This window comes from Leptodactylus fuscus, chromosome 8 (genome assembly GCF_031893055.1).
Source record: "Leptodactylus fuscus isolate aLepFus1 chromosome 8, aLepFus1.hap2, whole genome shotgun sequence".
Taxonomy (NCBI): Eukaryota; Metazoa; Chordata; class Amphibia; order Anura; family Leptodactylidae; genus Leptodactylus; species Leptodactylus fuscus.
Window position 1 is genome coordinate 43,634,073 of NC_134272.1, and position 22,394 is coordinate 43,656,466.

The 22,394-nt window shown below is 40.2% G+C and overlaps 1 protein-coding gene across 2 annotated transcripts in view; it reads left to right on the forward strand.

The window, feature by feature from the left end:
* HECW2 (HECT, C2 and WW domain containing E3 ubiquitin protein ligase 2) overlaps positions 1-22,394 on the forward strand; it is a 166,644-nt gene that overhangs the window by 76,526 nt on the left and 67,724 nt on the right. For both annotated transcript variants that reach the window (XM_075285106.1, XM_075285108.1), the window contains 5 exons: positions 3,234-3,341; positions 5,235-5,329; positions 8,714-8,786; positions 11,778-11,947; positions 12,875-13,017. In XM_075285106.1, coding sequence (XP_075141207.1) covers positions 3,234-3,341; positions 5,235-5,329; positions 8,714-8,786; positions 11,778-11,947; positions 12,875-13,017 — 589 coding nt within the window. The remainder of the gene's footprint in view (positions 1-3,233; positions 3,342-5,234; positions 5,330-8,713; positions 8,787-11,777; positions 11,948-12,874; positions 13,018-22,394) is intronic.

Consider the following 22,394-nt stretch of genomic DNA (forward strand, 5'->3'; position numbering starts at 1 on the left):
CCACACTACACCCTGCACCCCACCATCTCTCCCCCACACTACACTCTGCACCCCACCATCTCTCCCCCCACACTACACTCTGCACCCCACATCTCTCCCCCCACACTACACTCTGCACCCCACCATCTCTCCCCCCACACTACACCCTGCACCCCACCATCTCTCCCCCACACTACACCCTGCACCCCACCATCTCTCCCCCACACTACACCCTGCACCCCACCATCTCTCCCCCACACTACACTCTGCACCCCACCATCTCTCACCCCACACTACACCCTGCACCCCACCATCTCTCCCCCACACTACTCCCTGCACCCCACCTACTGTATCTTCCCCCTCACTACATCGTGCACCTCACAGCAGCTCTCCATGTTGCTCTACTACACAGGATACAGTGAAGGTCCTGCTTACAATTAAAGACACGCCTATCCGGTCATGTGACCTTGTGACGTCAGAAGGTCCTTACGGTGTCTAGTATTTAGCCTTTACCGTGTTACTAACTATTCTTATTAATGTCAGGCATTTGGTTTTATTAATTTAGTTTTAGTAACTCCATGTGCCTCACATTAATAGCTGTTATCCCCATCATGTCCCTCACATTAACCCTGTGTGGCTCACATAAGGGTTACTGATGTGTGAGACATATGGGGGTACTAATAAAAGACCTATATAATGAAGATATTCACTTATTACCTCCATATGTCTCACATATCCGTGTCCCTTATGTAAAGTACACAGGGGGTTAATGTGAGGGACATGATGGGGTTAATTGCTATTAATATGAGGCACATTGAGTTGTAACCTGCAATGCACAGGACCAGACTCTTTATCTACAACTGTGGATAAAAGTACAGACCTATATATTTCAATTGACCCATATATACAGCCATTCTTTTTGTGGCTGTGTATCTGGGCCAAATTGAAGAACTGAAAACTATGGAGCAGGTCCTATATGTGTCCTATACATACCCTATATCTGTCTGCATTTGCGGCCCTGTGAATTCATTTTTAATGTATAGGTCAGTGAAAACCACATGCGTGCCATTTGTGTGCAGGAGGTGTAAGGCTGAGGCCCCACGTTGCAGAAATGCGGCATTTTTGTTGCAGATTTTGATGCGGTTTATTTCAACCAAAGCTAAAAATGGCTACAGAAGGAATGGGAAATATATAGGAAGCTTCTTATACATCTCCCTTCTGCTCAATCCACTCCTGGCTTAGGCTCAGAAAAACACAGCAAAATATGTAACAAAAAAAGCTGTGTTCCAACAATGTGGGGGCCTTAGGCTAAAGCCCCACGTTGCAGAAACAGCTTTTTTTCGTTGCAGATTTTGCTGGTTTTTTTGAGCCGAAGCCAGGAGTAGATTGAGCAGGAGGGAGACGTATAAGAAGCTCCCTATATATTTCCCATTCGTTTTCTAGCCATTGTTGGCTTTGATGGAAAGAAAAACGCAGCCAAATCTGCAATAAAAAAAGCTGCATTTATGTAATGTGGGGCCTCAGCCTTAGGGTGATTCTATTGGGTGGTGACACTGTAACTAGATGCAATTAAAGCCAAATCCAGTTCCTGGGCACCAGTGCATTCACTTTGTTGAAAGTGTGACACCCATTAATTCCTGGCTGGGGTTTTGCTGTTACTGCACCGCCAGGAACTAAAAGTGACAAATTAATCTGCGTTTCACTTAGGGAGCGTTCACACTACCGTCGGTGTCGGACAGCTAGTGTCCACTGCTAATGTCTGTTCAAAATCTTGTGCGGACATTAGCAGCGGACACTAGCTGTGTCTGTGACATTTTGCATTGATTTAAATGGACACCGGGTGCGTTCTTTTACTGTCTGTGGGTGTCCTTAAGTGTCCGTTCCCAAAGATGTCCGACTTTTCAAGCGGACAGAAAAACCTACATATCGGGTTTTGCTGTCCGCTTGAAAAGTTGGACATCTTTGTGAACGGACAGTTAAGGACACCCACAGACAGTAAAAGAACGCACCCGGTGTCCGTTTAAATCAATGCAAAATGTCACAGACACAGCTAGTGTCCGATACTAATATCCGCACAATATTTTGAACAGACATTAGCAGCGGACACTAGCTGTTGGACACAGACGGTAGTGTGAACGCTCCCTTACAGAAAACTGAAGTTACTAACGGCCAAGGACTGGATGGAGCATCCAGGTACATTGTGTGTCAGCTCTTTACAGGTATGACCTCACTCTGCTCCCAGTCACATACATTACCACTAATTGTGGGTTACGCATGTACTTACATTGCTTCTAAAGGAAAAGAACATGTGTATCCAGGCAAATAGCGGTAAGCGCATGTGGCTGGGAGCGCAGTATGACAGCACCCCTATGTTGCGGTTTGTGCTATATGACTTTAGTGTAGGTGTCGTCAGCTTTACAATTATTGACCGGCACTCCGAGGACCTAATCTTTGATTTTTTAATTTAAATCGGCACGCCGAACAGAAAAGGTTGCCTACCCCTGTTATACCACAATAAACCATAACCTCCTATAGGGATACAAATAAAGGATAATGCTGTACTAGGCTACTCTGCATCATACCAAAGACTAGTGAAATACACACTGACACCAAAAGTAATGTGAAGCAGAAACATACTGTATGTGTAGTGACTCCAAATTTAATCAGTTGCATCAGATGATTCACATGCACTTGTGCAATGCCAGTACCCAAATTCTGCTTTGTCAGGGCTACACTTGTATATGATATATATACTGTATATATACATAAATACATCTGGTTGTAAACATAATTTCATTTTGGTATTTTCACATTTCCTTAAAGATATCTTTACTTTTTAACCACAATATTATTGTCCATAAGGTAAGTATATAGGGAGCATTTACAATTTAGAGCAATAGCCACGGTAACATTTTCTTTTATAATGACTGATGCAGTTTCTTCTGGGATTTTTTTCCTTCTTTAGTATGGAGCATGCAGAGTATACTGATGTGTAATGATCTGGCACATCCTTTACATGACCTGCCACAAAGCCCTGTCGGTGACAGGTGTAAGTGTAGGATACCCTGGACAAGGGCTTGCGCAGTTCACTAAACGTCAGTATGTCCTGTACTACGGGGTTTAAGATGAAATAAATTGTCTGTAGAGAAATAAATATCAAGAATTTGTTAATCCCTACTATGTAAGATTTCCAAAATATTGCATTTATCTGTATGGTCATTTTGCATACTGATCCAGTTTACCTTTCTTTTCAGATGAAAATAGTCCTGCAAATTTTTGGGATTCTAAGAATAGAGGTGTCACTGGAACTCAAAAAGGACAAATTGTCTGGAGAATTGAGTCTGGTCCCTATTTCATGGAACGTAAGTAAAAGTGTGCAACTATGTGTTACTTGCTAGGATGGACAGACAGTATGTATGAGCTATACTTTTTTTTTTCTTTTGTACATTTTGTGGAATTTCATCGGAATGACTTGCCAACTGGTTATGAGACTCGGTTCACACATTGTGATTTCTGCATGTTTTCTTCAAATTTTATTTTATTTGTCAAAGCTTTGTACTGAAAGCAAAATTACTAAGAGAAACATGCAAGTTGCAAAAACAACCTTGCCATTTATAAAAGATTTTTATATATTTCTCTATCCATTAGTACCGATGTTTTTGTCCTGCATGAATGTAGGATGTTTCCATTACAGTGTAGTTTTTGCATATTATTTCTTGTTTTAGTAAGATTTTTAACAGAAATAACGGGAATCCAGTCTCAATTTTTAAGTTTTAATGAGAAGGTTTTTTTTTTTTTACAGCTTTTTATTTAATTTCTCAAGTATAAAATAATTTTCTGATAATAACCACAATGACCACTTCCCAGTAAATGTATTAAAAAAAGGGTCAAAATGACTTTTCGGAATATTTTCACACACATCCCACTCCCGTTTTGATAGTTCCCAAGTCCCCCTTTGGTTTCCGTTTCCTGGTCTCTCTCCGAAAATATGGTCTATACAAAGGCTTTTCTAGCCTAAACCCAAATGGGAAGCCGCGGAACTCCAAGTAACATGTTAATCTATTGACACTAGTATCCCCTTCCAGCTAGGAGGGATTTCATGGATGCTGAGGTTCTCATGTACAGTAGTTCACCTACAAAGGAGAGAATGATTCCTGCCTACACAAATTCTGGACTGGTGGTCAGATTGGCTATCACATGACCTAGCAGCCTGCGATGAAGGGACTCATGTTATCTATAGAGCTGGGATGAAAGAAACAAAACTGGTGTGGTGAATTAGCTTTATATGTCTATATAATAATTGTCTGTTCAAGTACAATATAGCAAAACCTATGTGTCTGGACACAAAAGGGTTAATGAAGGATTAGAAAAGCATCCCTGCTTGTTTCCAAAAACAGTGCAATACCTGTCTATGGGATATCTCTGGCATTGTAAGGCTAAGACCCCACTGGTTTGCAAATCGCAGCGTGTCCGCGCTGCGACTTCTTCCGCAAATTGGGGATGGGATTCGCAGTTTGCCTGCACTGTACAACGGCGCGATTTTTCCTGCATCGTCTCCGCTGCGAGCAAATCGTGGCGTTTACGCCCGTGGGGCCCTGGCCTAATTCAGTAACCCAGTAAAGTGAATGAGGTTTGGCTTCATTTGCACACACAACCTGTTGACCTGATGTGGTGTTATTTCTGATGTGCAGCAGCCATGTTCTTTACTCCTGGACAGCCCATTCAACATCAGAAAGTAGCAGCTCAGTTTTATATATGTATGTCTATGATAGATTGCCTTGATCAATATTGCTTCTGTTAAAGGGCTTTTCCTGGACCAATGTCTAATATGGCTGTGAGCTCCCTCACCAATGTGTAATGACAGTCTCTGCTCCTGTCCTGTCACCCTCCTAAACTCTTTTTCTGAGCTAATCGTGACATGCCGCCCTTTCTTTAGCCTCTGTTACTGCAGAGAATGGAGACATCAGCGGAAGAGAAGGCCCCTGAACCCAATGAAAGAGTCAGGACATGAGGGCAAAATTGGAAATTGTAGTAAAGTTGACTGAAACTGCCAAACCCCAGAAGTGACACTTCTAGGAAGGAACAATCTAGGAATTTGTCAGGGACCAAGAAGCAAATAAATGAAAAAACTTGTATCGGGGTCTTTTTGGAAGCTATATTCGGGGGTGACCTTTCTACAAAATCTGAGTTTGTTCCTAAAATTAACGCTTTAATTCTTATAAATTTACTGATTAGAAACTGTTCTTTCTTTTCAGCTGAAATAAAGATTTGTTTTAAGTATTACCATGGTATCAGTGGGTCTTTGCGAGCGACAACACCTTGTATCACTGTGAAAAATCCAGCTGTAATGGTAAGTATAACTTGTACAAAATTAAATCCTGCCATATCTTAACATTGCTTGTGCCCTTTTGCTGAATCAGCAAAAAACACAGGAAGATTCTGTGCAAAAATCTGGGGAAATTGCTTCATTTTATTTATAGTATACTATATTTGTTTTACTTTGTCATGAAAGTATTTTTTGGCAGTCATGGAGAAAAATTCCAGTTTTTATTGATAATTGTAGTGCAGCTAGTTTTGTTTCCATCTGGATAACAGCGTCTTACAGCCCCTACAATCAGCTGATCGCCATGGGTCTGGCTGCCCTAATCCCATGAGACCAGCTGTTATAGCTTTAGGCAGCTACTACTTTCCCTTGCTATGGCTACTGCTGGAGTAATGTAGTTTCTCATGGTGTACATTAATAAAAAAAAAAAAAGGTTCTTTCGTTTAGAAAAAAATCCAGTGGGCCCCTGATCTGGCTGATAGAACGGGGTCCTGGTTTATTAATCTCTGACACAAAAATGATACAATGGAATATACACTAAACCGAGGCATCAAGGACAATGGCACAGCGCTAGTGAACTAGAGATTCTCAATCAACTCCTTTATAGATACGTTCAATGTTGTCTAACAGAAATGTGACTACTCAGCACTCCCAAATTTAGCACTGTGAAAAAAAAATGTCACAAGACAGAAAGTAGTCTGTGCTCCAGTGAATCTCAATGAACATTACGGTCTGTTCTGCATGGCAGGTCATACAAGGTAAAGGACGGTCTATTATATAGCAAACTAGTTTATTAAAAGGTTCTCCTTAAGTGACTGATGTCAGATTTGTTAACTATTCAGTAAAATAAATCAATACATATATTGCTTTAATGTTGATGCTACTGCATAGTTAAAAACGTATTCCCATTTAAAGCATTTCAGACATAGCCGCAGGACATGCCCTAAATTCCTTATAGGTACAGACCTATGTTTAGGATCCTAACCTAGTTGGAAGTCTCATGGGCTTATTTACTTGAATTGACATGTACCTGTTCTTGAATGTTTTATATTACTGAAAAATGGCGTATTTGTTAGTGAAACAATGGATCACTGCAGGAGGCAGACAGGGCCAAGTGGTATACAATGGAGGCTGCAGAGATGCAAAATACTGATAACACATTCACAATGCACAAGGGGGGTGGATGCCTAGCTTTCCAAATGCAGACAGATAGGTTTTTATATAAGGTGACAGTCACATGATAGTGCCAGCAGCAAAGTACTGGCTCACATCCTATTAGTGATGCCCATACTATTAGATCAGATGGGAAGTCCGACAGCTATGTTTGTACACCCCACTAGTGTTACTATCAGCACCCCATTTTCCCAAAATAACCAAAAAAGTGCACTCAATGTCCATAAGGTATTATTTAGAGATGAGCGAACAGTGTTCTATCGAACACATGTTCGATCGGATATCAGGCTGTTCGATGTGTTCGACTCGAATCGAACATCACGTAGCAAACTCCAAAAAAATTCGATTCCCCTCCCACCTTCCCTGGCGCCTTTTTTGCACCAATAACAGCGCAGGGGAGGTGGGACAGGAACTACGACACCGGAGGCATCGAAAAAAATCGGAAAAAGTCATTGGCTGCCGAAATCAGGTGACCTCCATTTTAGACGAATAGTGGATTTCAAATCCGGGTCATATGAGAATGTGAACTTTGTGACTAAGAGACAGGGATAGCTGTACAGGCAGGGATAGCTAGGGATAACCTTTATTTAGGTAGGAATGTTATTAAAAATAACTTTTTGGGGCTCTATCGGTGTGTAATTGTGATTTTTGTGACATAAACTTTTTCCAATAGGAATGCATTGGCCAGTGCTGATTGGCCAGAGTACGGAACTCGACCAATCAGCGCTGGCTCTGCTGGAGGAGGCGGAGTCTAAGATCGCTCCACACCAGTCTCCATTCAGGTCCGACCTTAGACTCCGCCTCCTCCGGCAGAGCCAGCGCTGATTGGCCGAAGGCTGGCCAATGCATTCCTATGCAAATGCAGAGACTTAGCAGTGCTGAGCTAGTTCTGCTCAACTACACATCTGATGCACACTCGGCTCTGCTACATCTGATGCACACTCGGCTCTGCTACATCTGATGCACACTCGGCTCTGCTACATCTGATGCACACATGATGCTACATCTGATGCACACTCGGCTCTACTACATCTGATGTAGCAGAGCCGAGTATGCATCAGATGTAGCAGAGCCGAGGGTGCACTAGAACCCCTGTGCAAACTCAGCTCACGCTAATAGAATGCATTGGCCAGCGCTGATTGGCCAATGCATTCTATTAGCCCGATGAAGTAGAGCTGAATGTGTGTGCTAAGCACACACATTCAGCCCTACTTCATCGGGCTAATAGAATGCATTGGCCAGAGTACGGAATTCGACCAATCAGCGCTGGCTCTGCTGGAGGAGGCGGAGTCTAAGATCGCTCCACACCAGTCTCCATTCAGGTCCGACCTTAGACTCCTCCGCCTCCGGCAGAGCCAGCGCTGATTGGCCGAAGGCTGGCCAATGCATTCCTATGCGAATGCAGAGACTTAGCAGTGCTGAGCCAGTTCTGCTCAACTACACATCTGATGCACACTCGGCTCTGCTACATCAGATGCTACATCAGATGCTACATCAGATACTACATCAGATGTAGCAGAGCCGAGTGTGCATCAGATGTGTAGTTGAGCAGAACTGGCTCAGCACTGCTAAGTCTCTGCATTCGCATAGGAATGCATTGGCCAGCCTTCGGCCAATCAGCGGTGGATCTGCCGGAGGAGGCGGAGTCTAAGGTCGGACCTGAATGGAGACTGGTGTGGAGCGATCTTAGACTCCGCCTCCTCCAGCAGAGCCAGCGCTGATTGGTCGAATTCCGTACTCTGACCAATCAGCGCTGGCCAATGCATTTCTATAGGGAAAAGTTAGCTTGCGAAAATCGCAAGCTGACAGGGATTTCCATGAAATAAAGTGACTTTTATGCCCCCAGACATGCTTCCCCTGCTGTCCCAGTGTCATTCCAGGGTGTTGGTATCATTTCCTAGGGTGTCATAGTGGACTTGGTGACCCTCCAGACACGGATTTGGGTTTCCCCCTTAACGAGTATATGTTCCCCATAGACTATAATGGGGTTCGAAACCCGTTCGAACACTCGAACAGTGAGCGGCTGTTCGAATCGAATTTCGAACCTCGAACATTTTAGTGTTCGCTCATCTCTAGTATTATTTGTTACTTTGACCAACATGCAAGGTCTAGTGAGTCCCTGGGAAAAGATTACAAACAATAGACTGAAATAAACATAAATCACTTTGCTAAAAAAGGCTCTTTGTATGTTTCACTAGTTCATGATTTAGTACAGACCATATCTTCCTTTCCTTGTAGATGGGTGCAGATGGTATGGATGGATTTTCTGCTTCTCAGCAATGTCGAAAGCTCGCTAGCTTTACGTTATCAGGTAACACTATTTCTTAACATTAACTTGCTGTAACATTTTAGGTGTATTTGCGCCCTATACACTTATAGACAAACATTAAAAAACTTAATATGTATCAATGTAATGGTGATATAAGTAAGTAATTACATTAGAGAGGAAAGAGAAGTTTATTGGGGAAAACTACAATTGAAACAGGGCTCTAGTATCATTTTGAGATGCCTCAGGCCTGGATACAACATGAGTTACAATTGGGTATAGAGGCATACGGGTTCTATACTGTATCCTGTGGCCCACATTGGCTTGTAGATTCTATACAAACTTGTTATTAGTGTCCCTTGTATCATTACTAGGAGTGACCACCTTTCATATGCAATGGCTCCTCAGATCATCACACCAGTAGTTGGGGCAGTGTGTTGTTTCACAGCAAAGGCAGGATTGAAGTGTTTTCCACAAGCCCTCAGTACTCTTACCTGACCATTGGTAGATACTAAACAGATCCTTGATTCATCATTAAACACAATATGGATCCAGTCAGTGGCAGTCCATGTTTCTCGTTCACGATAGCATTGCAAGTGAAGGCAACAGTGGCTGGCTCTCAAGGGCAGGACACGTTATAGGCATCGTGACTCCAAATCTCCTTTTGCTAAATCTTTGGAAATGGTCCAGGCAGAGACAGGGATGTGTAGTAATGAAATACTGCATTAAATTTGTCTTAGAAAGAAATTGCACACGGTTAAGTCAGTTTTTGGTGCATTTTTTACTAGTAAAAAACAATTAAATTAATAAAATGCAAGATAAAACCACATCAAAACGGCATACAGGTTTTTGGGATGCAATTTTAACGTAGTCGATAATAAAGTTAGTGTTAGAGTAGAGAGAAGCCCATAGAGCCTCATGTAAGATGCGTCTTTCATCCTGATAGTCTAGAGCACTAGAGAATCATACTTTATTCGGTGCTGACTTTAATCCCTTACATCTGTTTGTCCTTGAAGCAGCTGTCATTACTGTCTTTTCTTTGGCTTGACCTTGTTTACAGGATACTCAGTGTATTTGATTTGTTGGCAATTCTGAATTATTGCAATTGAAATTATTATTGGCATTGACCTGATATACCACCTGCTAACCATCCCAATAACATCCCAATTTCCTTTTGTAAATGATATGAAGTTGTGAAGTAAAGTATATTTTATTTTATTGAAAATATTGGATTATTTTGATTAAACCTCCCACATTTAGTGGAATCAATATGGCTATAGTATAGTATTTTTCTTTAGAATTACAATAGTACCACCTAAAGATAGAGACTGCTCAGGAAAGACATTAACAAGTTACAGAATCTGTCTGGAGAATGAGACCTTAAAAGCAGTTATCCAGGTTATTATAATTGATGGTCTCTCCTTCCAGAACACGTGTCACGTCACATAAAAATCAGGCCCTAAAGCTGAATAAGAGAGGCATATTTGGAAACTGTAGAATTACTTTTATAAGTTACTGGGATAATCTTATATAATCTCAATTTACTGCTGACAGACTCCGTTTAATAAGATATTTTACAAAGTATATGTCCACCTGCATTATTTATATATGGAAAGGTTTAGAATAGAGATGAGCGAACAGTGAAATGTTCGAGATTCAATATTCGTTTCGAGTAGCCCCTCAATATTCAACTACCATGAATAGCGCGGCGCATACGCTCCCCGCTCCCATTGAAATGAATGGGAGCGTGTACGGCACGCAAAGGGTCACGCGGCGTAAACGTGCCAAATCTCGCGGCACGTAACTCCGTGTGAACTCCCCCTTAGACATTTTACTTTTTAGTGTCAGGCATACAATGCAAAATTTGCTCTGTTATTAACCCCTTCGCCTAAAATTACATACATGAATATCATAGAATAGCTTTAGAAAAAGTGCCGGTCTCTGTAACCTTATTTTGACACAAGTGTACGAAATAGCTCTGTAAGCAACTTACTGATATAATGTTATTAAAAATTTAGTGCTGCAGTCTCATATTCAGAAACGCTCTCTCTTTGGTCTGCACAACACATCTGTCCTTCTGATGAAATGTGAATTTACTGTCAGCCTCCTCCATTGAAAAACACTGCGGATGTGAAACTACCACATGCCCAATGTGAAGATGGAAAGACTTAAAACATTACAGCTTGTTTTCTGCTAAAAACTTTCTGGCTATAGCATGTGCAGTGTCCAGGGGATTGCAGTGTGGAAACGTTGCAGTTAGGAATAGGTCCAAGATGGCAGCTAAACTGGTCAAAGTCACATTTAGAAGAAAATCTCCTTATGAGCCTGGAGATGGGACTGTGATGAGGGGGTCACACTGAGGAGAAAGAAATGGAAGGTCATGGTGCTCTTCCACAAAAAGGAGCCACAGTCTGAGACCATCTCTAAATGGACTAAAACAGGAACAAACTCACTGGACTAGGGTTTTCTAGCAACCAGTAATCACCCCAACTTTCTAGAAGTCACTCCAGTGCCTCCTGTTTTCCTAATATGTGTTATGCCCCATATATTAAATGGCTTATCCTCCTTTCTAATATTGATGACTATCCTTAGTATAGGCCATCAATATTACATCTGCAAGCCTCTGATAGCCAGGACCCCTGCAGATCAGCTATTCCAAGACATTGCAGCTACTGGTTACATTAACATGCCAGGAGCCACGCTGCTCACCCGCCATATGACGTGCACTGCTGCAGTACCTAAACCCACCACTACACATTGTACTGTAAGTGAACATAACTCACAGCATGTTAAAGAGGACCTTTTACCACATCCACCAAGCCCTGCTCTTAGCATCACTTAATAGGTGCCTTGTTTGCTCCTGCCTGACACTGTACACACATCTACAGCAGATGTTAGGAAAGGGTAAATGAAAAATAGTCTATATGCCATGCCTGCAGCCACCACTAGACAGAACTGAATGCATACAGTTACTTACAAGATATTCTTAAAAAAAGAAAAAAAAGAGATTTATTATTCACTTTCTTTATTTTGTAGATATTAGAGCTGTGGGTCTAAAGAAAGGGATGTTTTTTAATCCAGACCCTTATCTGAAGATGTCTATTCGACCTGGGAAAAAGAGTACATTTCCAACTTTTGCTCATCATGGTCAAGAAAGGAGGTCAACAATTATTGCAAACACCACAAATCCAATATGGCATGGAGAGGTATTTCAAAGATTATGTATGCCTGGTGGGTGTCAGGGCCAGTGTTGTGTGTGGGGCGGGGGGAAAGTAAACTGATGGCTTGATTCCCAGGAGCTCCTACTGCACAGCATGCTGATAGAGTGTAATACTATGACAGAACAGGGAGCTGAAAAGTCACTGCTCTGCCAGAGAGGACCTGTTGAAACACACAAGATGTTGTGGTGCAGGTGGCCACGACCTCCTGACAGGCCACCTGATCATCTGACAGGTGGTCAGATTTTTTCCAATAAAGCTAGAGGCAAAAAAAGTGACGTGACCTATCTTTAGGCAGATTTTGACTTGAAAAGCTCATTGGAATCAAGGCGAGCTGGAAAAAAAGCAATGCATTTTTTTTCTTATGCGGTTTTGCAAAAACCACATCAAAAACAGCTAGCATTTTTAAGGCTAAGACCCCATGTAGCAGATTTTGCTGTGGTTTTGTGAGCCAAAGACAGGAGTAGATTGAGCAGAAGGGAGACTTTATAAGCACTTCCTTTATGTATCCTATTCCTTTTGTAGCCATTCATAACTTTCGACTTAAAAAACCACAACAAGATTTGCAACAAAAAAAAGCTGCTTTTCTGCAATTAGGGAACCTTAGCCTAAAGTGGTTGTTCCAGGTCCATACAGTGTGTTGGTTTAAAAAAAAAAAAAAAAAAAAAACTGCAGCAAAGAAAAAAAATAACCTGAAAAAAAGCATTGTGTAAAAAATAAACAAAACAAAAACATAAAAAAAAGTTTCCTAATTCCTGAAGCAGTTTTTTGTCACCCTGTAATAACTCTGTAATATACCCTTACCTGGTGCATCTCTGGTCCCAATGATACCAGATTAAAGAAATATTACTATTGTACGTTACTCCTGTTGAATGTTTACTTCTATTAACAGGTTTTGCTTTTTTTTTTATTTAGAAATATTCGTTTGTTGCTCTTCTGACGGATGTTCTGGAAGTTGAACTGAAAGATAAATTTGCCAAAAGTCGCCCTATCATCAAAAGGTTTCTTGGAAAACTGACTATTCCCGTGCAGAGGCTTTTGGAAAGACATGCTATTGGGTAAATGTTTAATCTTGGGGGAATCTTTTACACTGGTTTTTGACATAAAATAGTTGCAAATTGGTCATTTGTAACAATTTAATGCCACTTGCAACTAAGGTAGTTGCAACAGCATTAAAGGGGCTCTTTCATTGAGAAAAGTCATTTTTAGCTAAGCACATACTTGCATGGCCTTTAGAAAGGCTATTCCACACATACCTTTTGTATGTAAATTGCCTCAGTAGTTTTTGAATAAGTCTGTTTTTATTCATATGGTATTTAGCCTCCTCCATGCTCCCGGAAGTCTCATCGTGCACCCTCTCTGCTATTTTCTATTGTGTATGTATAGCAGAGGCTGCTGTGCTGATGACTCATCTCTGCTGTACATACACATAGAACAGACTGTGATCACAGACACTTCCAGTGCATGGTGGAAGCTCATTAACATACGAATAAAAACAGACTTATTCAAAAACTACTAAGGCGATTTACATAAAAAAGGTAGGTGTGGAATAGACTTTCTAAAGGCTATGCAAGGATGTGTTTAGCTAAAAATGACTTTTCCCAATGATAGAGCCCCTTCTACACTTTTAAGTAAGTGGGCAGGTGTGGGTGTGTCCATCATCCTTACAAAATACATTATGATGTACTCCATTTTAGTGGGGTGTATAACGCCAAACATTTATGGCAGCAAGGATCTAACATAGATTTACACCTAGGTATGAGGATTCCCAGAGGATGTATCTTACTGAAGGAATGAGAGAAGGAAATAAGCATCCTGTGTATCTCCATAAGCATCAATGCTCTTTTGCTGTTACATGGCATCTAAGCCTTTTTTTAAACTGTTGCTGCTGTGACAGCTCCTGTTTTTCACATTCACAGTCACTTGCAGTCACATTAAAATTTTAAAAACGCTCCCAAAAATGTCTCACAGCAACATGCGGGAGAGCTAAACGACGTCAAAGACAGAACTCAATAAATCAGAATTCAATAAAAGATTATGTTTATTTAAAGAGGACCTTTCACCTCCTGGGGCACAGGCAGTTTTATACACCACTACAAAGCCGACAGCGCACTGAATTTAGCGCACTATCGGCTTTCATGTTCTGTGCCCCCGGTGAAGAGCTATCTGTCCCGGTACTGTAGCTCTTCACTGCCAAAAGGGTGTTTCTGACAGTCAGTCAGGAATGCCCTTCTTTACAATAGCGCCTATAGTGCTGTACTGTGAGAGTGGGGAGGAACGCCTCCCTCCCCTACTGATAGTACTTGTCCACAGACAAGTACGGGAAGGAGGGGGGGGGTGTTTCGCCACAAAGGTTTCGGCAGGGAGAGCGAAATGCGCGTCGGGTGTCGTAGACGCATGGTAAGGCTTTGTATAATTTAGCTGTTTATATATATTCTTTGATCTAGCCTTGCCATGTGTTATGTGGTTGGAAGTATTGGTTCCCTCTTTTTTGTATATCATTGTTGTTTATGTCTGTGTAATTTTTTTAATGAATTTTTAAAATAAACATCATATTTTATTGAATGGTAGTTCTGTCTTTGACACCGTTTAGCTTTGTTGTATCGAATATACCTGCATATTATGTGCCTAGCTGCATGTGTATTTTTTTTTTCCAGTCCTACACTGAATCCTGGGGTACAGCACTTATAACAGAGGACCCAGCATTGAACCCTGGGGTACACCACTTATAACACAGGAGCAGTCTGATCTGCAGTCATTGACCACAACGCTTTGAATATGATGCATTAAATAGTTACAAACTATATTTTCCAAGCAAATGGACCTGATTTTACTAAAGATCTATTCCATTACCTAATATATAGGATATCAGGTCATCAGTATGAAATATTAATTAGGGATATTTGTTTCCTTACCTACACATTTAAAAGTGTAATTTAAATCAAACATAAATTTAGTGGTTCAGCTATGGGGGTTGTAGTTGTGATGGGTCTGTAGATCCCCCTTATTATACTAAGGCTAGGTTCACATCTGCATTGGATTCTTTGTTGGAGACTTTGTCATTGATTTTGCATAAAATTGGCTGAGAGAATTCCTACAAGGAAGACTTTTATAGTCTATGGTCCATGCGTAACAGTTTTTTAAATGGTCAGGCTCTCCATCTTTTGGGTTTCCATACGGAGCCAAACAACACTGAGCTGGACACTAGTATGAACTTGGCGTTATTCTGATCGGGCAGAACACTCCTGATCCTCTCGCTACCTGATCATAGACAACTGGGCAGCCATACAATTATTACAATGGCTTACTAAATAAAAAGGCTTAGCAGAACCTTTGCATTGAGAAGGGGATTTCAAGCAATACCTTTGCATCAGTTCCCTTGAACTTTAAGCTACATATTGTACCTAAAAGGGTTGTCGGGGTTAAGCTGTTTATGTCTATCTTCAAGATAGGCCATAAATACATGACCAGTGGGGGACTGACAGTTATCCGCTGGACTGGACATCTGTATGAGTGCTTGTCATGTACACCATTCACAGTCAGAAGCAGAAAGCTCCTTTACCTGTACAGCAGTTGGATACTGTCACTACAGCTAAGGGCTCATTCACATCTGCGCCCGGTCTCTGTTCTGCAGGTTTCCGTTTCTTGCACAAAATAGGGCAGGAGACTGAAACCTGTCGGAATCTTTCAAACCCATTCATTTGAATGGGTTTGAAAAGTGTCCGGCCGTGAGCGTCGGTGAGCGTTTTATGCTCTCCGTGGCAAACCGTTTTTTTGTAAACCGGACTCAGAGTTGGACATGCAGTAATCTGTGTCCAGTCTAAAAAAAACGGTTTCGCTGCGGAGAGCATCAAAACGCTCACCAGCACTCACGGCCGGACTCGGCACAACATGCAGAAGACATGCAGAAGACGGAAACCTGAGAACAGAGACCAGACGCTGGTGTGAACCCAGCATAAGGCTGCTTTCACACAGTCAGTGTTTGGTCAGTGATTGTCATCAGTGATTTTGTGCAAAAACTAGGAGTGAGTTAAAAACACTGAAGAGGTAGAAATATTTCTGTTATACCTGATCCCTGTGTAGTCTCCACTGGGGTTGAACAATTGGCATTGGAAAAGATCGGATTCTGATCGGCGAATCCGAATCGGCGAAGTAAATGTAAGGTAAAATAAAAAGTAAAAAAAAAAAAATTCTGGTGCCTTTTTACATGCTAAGCTTTCAATGATCATTGTAGCCTTAAACTAGTAATGTATTAAATGTTCATTAAATTAACATTGGAAAAATATGCAAATCTGACTTCTATGATGTAATTAGGATGCCAGTGCCTCAAGTATGCACACCAATAGAGGGCGCTGACTGAGTATGTGCAAGTCTATCTTCCATGATGTAATTAGGAAGACAGTCTCAATCAAGACATCCAATAGAGGGTGCTCCCTCTTGACTGAGACTCTGTCTTCCTAATTACATCATGGAAGATAGACTTGCACATTCTCAGTCAGTGCCCTCTATTGGTGTGCATACTTGAGGCACTGGCATCCTAATTACATCATGGAAGTCAGATTTGCATATTCTTCCCATGTTCCTTTGCACAGTGGAGCGCTCATGGCTTAATAAGACTCCATACACCTAAATGGTGGTCTCTCCCTATGGAGTGACGATAAATTAACATTGTGAAGACCAGGTATTTTGCGGCTACAAACAATGTATAGGTTTTGTTTGTGCATGGGAAGAAAAACATAAAAATCCCCTGCAATTCCATCTTTTTTTTTAATTTTAAGATCATTCTTTGGTAAAAAATGACTGCAAAAATAAGCAGAAAGATTTCTGAGCGATTTATACAGCATTAGGCTATGTTCACATCATATCTGCTTTCTAAAATAATAACAGACAAGATGGAACAAAGATTCAGTTTTTTTACATTACGCGATGAATGTGAGAGACAGAATGTTCTCTGTCTGCATCTGCTATTATATTAGTTTTTTAGTCTGTACTTTTGTTCCTATGGCAGAACCAAACTGCTGTAAACTGAGCTTTAGGCTAAGGCCCCACTTAGGAAGTGTAACAAAAAAAACGCAGCGGAAAAAATCATAGAAGAGACGCATTTTGTTTTTTATCAGTAACATTTTTCTTTGCAATTATGCAGAGCTTTTCTCTGTGGATATTCTGCCCTTATTATACCTATATGGGAAAAAAAACAGCATTTCCGCAGGGTATATTTGACATGCTGCGATTTTCAAAACGCATGCGTTTTTGAAAACACAGCTTTTCTGCTCAGGATTTTTGTTCTGCAATGTGTGTAGGGGATTAGCCAGAATCACATCCACTGTAGATTGTTTGTAGTGTTTTTTGTTTTTTGCAATGTGGGGCGCCGGCCTTAAAGAGGACCTTGCATGTCCTCGGGCACATGCGGTTATATATACCGCTAGGAAGCCGAAAGTGCGCCCCCTCTGACAGTATACCGCTACGGACACTACTGTCAGGAGCGGCATTCCCAGCTAGACTGTCAGGAACGCCCTTCTGACAGTTAAGAGATATCGGTAAATGCACTGATATCTCTTACCCTGGGGCACATAACGGGAAAACTGATAGTGCACTGAATTCAGCGCACTGCCGGCTTACTAGGGGTATATAAAACCACATGTGCCCAAGGACATGAAAGCTCCTATTTAAAGAGAACCTGTCAAATGTTTTTTCCACTCTAAACTGACCCCAGCATTTTTAACACCAAATAATGACCTTTCCTATCACTAAGATTTCAATATTAAGTTATAAGATTTTAAATTCTTATACCGGAATGTGCAAATTTACCTTAAAGGAGTTACCCAGCTTTTCGTGCAGGACAGTAAATGCAGACGGAGGGAGCTTCATCTGCATCCATCATTCTGTCACCATAAAAGTCCATGTTCACATTTTATCCTTGCTAAATCCAAATAAAACTATTGCTTCATGGCTGAAAATGTAGTATATGTGGCTAGTAAAAGAATCCTTCATATTACAGTACTGAACCTACTCTTGTTAGCTTTGGGATCCACTAGTTACAGTATGAGGAGAGGAGCACTTGGATCTGACTATCTTGAACACATTGTTACTTTTATCATATTTGTGAGCGTCTTTCAGTATTCTTGTAAAAAGTCACGCTGACACCATCTGGCCTCTATTTTTTCTGATTCAAGAAATGTCTGTATACTTGTGATTAAGAACTTGCAAGAACTCATTGGAGCACAAAAGCTTTTAGCTGTGCCAGGAGTATACTCTTGTAGTACAAAGGAGTAAAAGAAAGTGACCAGACCTGAAAAGCCATTGACTGTGCCTTTTGTGTCCACTCATATCCACATGTTAATGGATTTACAGAAGCATCCAGAGATCTGTCTGCTTTCACAAGCATTTCAGGATCTCATTAACACTGTTTTCTAATGTGGAACACTATGCAAAAAAAAAAAAATGATTTATGTACACTTTGCTTTTTTTGTAACTCTTGAAGATTTGTATGTTCAGATATATTTTATTCCTGAAAATCACTTTGTCTTTGTAGTCTATATATTTTCTGCTGGCAAAGTCTATATGTGAGTGAATATAGTGATGTGCATAGTTATGCAGGAGGACATACAATAACATTGAGAGGAAGTAGCCACAGCATCTTGGCACTCTGTTCAGTTCCTTGCAAAAAGCACATGCTTTTCTACATTTAAGTGATTTTTCAGAGCAGAATTTTCATTGTTACTTCTAACCACACTCATATTGGGAGTCCTCCCTGTTGACTCATTGTGATAATGTCTACTTACTTATATCCAAGCAGGATTTAACCATCTTCCACATGACTCATTGGGATAGAGTCCATTGTGCCCACACTGTTTTTTTTTAATTTTGTTTTTATAGATTTCACTTGTAGGGCCTGTGTCCACTCCCTTCTGACATTCCTACTCCAGAGACCTGGTTTGAGCTGTTGGAAAGTATGCAGCCCTTATGGCCTAACGGGCAAGAGTGAAGTCTTAAGTACCCACTCCTTAGTTGCTTTGTGGCCAATTGTCCAATGTCTGGTGGCCCAATGGCCAATAGTTCAGTATCTCATGCTCTTGTGAGCAACTGATTGTTTCTTGTAGCCAATTTTCATGCTACTGGTCAACTAATGTAGTTTTGCTTAAACAGCTAACCAATTCCGATTAAACATTTCAGAATTTCACAAAATATGATGCCTATTGCAATAGGGTGAATGATCTATGTTTAAGGATTGTAGATGAGTTTGCCACATGTGAACCTAAAATGGTGACACCTTTGTTATTCTAATACAGTAAGTCAGAGTGTAGAAAAAAATTGCATCTTGGTTCAGTATGTGCCCCGTATGTTTTATAGTACCTTTATACAATAAATACAGAAGAAAATGTTTGTTTTTGTACCGTGTTAGCCAGTGGGTATGAAATATATATATAAAAAACTTGAGTCTTCAGTAGATGATACCTTTTTTAATGGCTAACTCATAATGATGACAGAATATAATGTTTCGAAGCTCTTTGGCTTCTTCTTCAGATATAACTAAGAACAATTTCTGAAGGCTGCATATTTATGTACAACAGGACACATAGGGATAGGATTTCAGGAGGGAGGGGGATGAGGAGAAGAGGCTTATTAGTATATACATGTAAACAATTCACAGGTCCCAGGTTTCTTATCTTTATGGCTGTCTTAGTTCAGTGATTTCTATAGCATGACATGAACCCATGTGAGACATTCATTCCATTCTCCAGAGTGTTAAATAGAGTCATGCTCTTGTATTCATGAATCCGTCTCTGTTTCCTTGATTTAAAATTCCCTCTTAAAATCAAAATTTTCATGTCATTGGTGATATTATGATCTTCATTGCAGAAATGTTTTGGCACAGGAAGGTCCATTCTCTGTTCTCTAATTGCATGGCGATGTGGGTTCATTCTCATTCTGAGCTTCTGACCGGTCTCTCCAACATATAGATTTTCAGTGGAACATTTGGAGAACTAAGACAGGCATAAAGATAAGAACCTGGGACCTGTGAATTGTTTACTTGTATATAGTAATAAGCCTCTTCTCCTCATCCCCCTCCCTCCTGAAATCCTATCCCTATATGTCCTGTTGTACATAATTATGCAGTCTTCAGAAATTGTTCTTAGTTATATCTGAAGAAGAAGCCAAAGAGCTTCGGAACGTTATATTCTGTCATCATTATGAGTTAGCCATTAAAAAAAGTATCATCTACTGAAGACTCTCAAGTTTTTTGTTTTTTATATTACAATGAATACAGTGTAACATTGAATATGAAAAAGGAAAGATATGAAGGAAGCAGCAGTGATGATCCATACAAGTTAATCGTGTGCACCAGTGAGAAAGAAATATTGCAGTGGACACGGAGCTAAAGCCGTGCTGTGACCCCTTACATCAGCTTCAGATCCTAGAAATATGCCATTACTTTCTGTGATGGGAATAGCCCATTAATAAAAATGTAGCCACATGAAATACAGTGTTGAATAATCTATTACTTACAAATTTCAGTACTGGACAGTACCAAATATTTGAATACTTATGAAGGGTTAATAATAATATCAGAAAAGAGTCAAACCTGCCAAGCTATGAAGGAAACCAATTGATGGACTGCATGTTTTTTTATGTCAAACATTGTTTTATAGATATTTTGGGTCGTGGTTTATAGAGTCCTACAGTGGATAACCTGAAACTTGACGTGTAATAGCTGTTCACGTATATCCGCTGTATGGAACTGGTTCTACTATATCCTCTGACTTCAACAGACATGTACACTAAGATTGGCAGACTTTATAAGTATACTTCAGTTATAAGAGGTCACTGACTAAGCTGCTGCCAAACTCAAGCATGTATTGTAAAATTCATATTAATCTATGTATATGACCAGCTTAATAGCTGCCAATGACTTATTGAATGCTTGTGTTAAGATGGCCATATATAATGTAATGTTTCTGCATGACTATCATTATAAAGGCTGCGGAACCGGTAAGCCAAACTTTTACCACGTTCTTACTTCATAAATGACTCATATCTAATAATTAGCATACATTATTAATCATCTATAATCATTAGAACATGTAATAAAATAATATATATTTACAGAATATGACTGAAATTTCTAAACTTTCCTAAATTTCTTTAAATAATTAAAAATTATTTATGTAGTAATAGTATATTTTTTTTTCTTTATTTGGCGTTGGCACATTACTACATTCCATTTCCAGAACTGACCGATATCCCCCAACTCCAACTCCACAGCTCTGGCCTTTACCAAGCATAAGCACATGCATTGTATGCCAACAAAGTGAGAATCTGTAACAGCTGAGGTTATACTAAAAAAGTCATCTAGGGAGGTACAGTAATGGAATATTGGAACAAAACCAGTAAATAGAATAACAGGTCGTTAATATACAACTGTAACTTAATATACAAGTGTGTACAGAAAATAGTTCTAAGGGGGAAATCTGAGCCATATCCAATTATGAGTGTCAAAGATGACAAACCGTCAAGTTACAAGTCCTTAAATGGTAAATTTAGGTACTTGTGATATACCACAAGTAAAAGTTGCGACTATAGTACAGTACGCCATTTACAATGTGTTACTCTTCACTGAACAGGATTGGACCATTTTGGGTACCATATTGTAATTTTAATACTGACTCCGAGTTAACTGCCAGCTACACCCATGTGTAGTTTAACATACTTGATGTCATTGTTCTAGCAACTTCTCAGAAGTTTTGACACAATATGGAAATTTAGATGTCTAGATCTTTCCAAGAGGTGGTTTAAAGTTTATAAAATGATTCCACAGGTCCCAAAGTCCCTTACTTGCCAAGGGGTAAAAGCTACCATTGCTGTTCATGTTTAGGAGAGATAAGGAAGCATTACCAGTTCTAGTAGGTCCGTCTTCCTGTAGTATTCTTGGGGATGATCTTCTGTATTGTGACTAAGAGTCATAGTACTCCAACATAAAATGTAGTGCTCCACCCTGCAAAAAAGTAGACAACATATTACTTAAAGCAAAAATAATAGTCACAACTATGAAAATGAAACCACAACTAATATTATGTTGCTAACATTAGTTACGTAAATAGAATAAAAAATGATTATTGAATTAATATATCACCTTTTTGTTTGAAAATTACCATCATCTTTTTTTGTTGCTGAATGGAGATGCCCCCTTTAGCATTGAGCACTCTGAATTAACTTTTAACCTTTTAGGCTATGGACTCATTTTGTTTTTTTGTAGCACTACACAGTAGTTTGATAGTACAGTCTGCTATTGGTTAATTTGTATGGTGCTCTTGCAGGCTTAGCCATGACTTGACGTTCCATCAACGTAGAACAAACAATAACAGAAGTAGGTCGATTTAACTTGTACATTTTTATTGGTCAGATAGTTGTAAATGGTAAGGTAAGATCACATAGC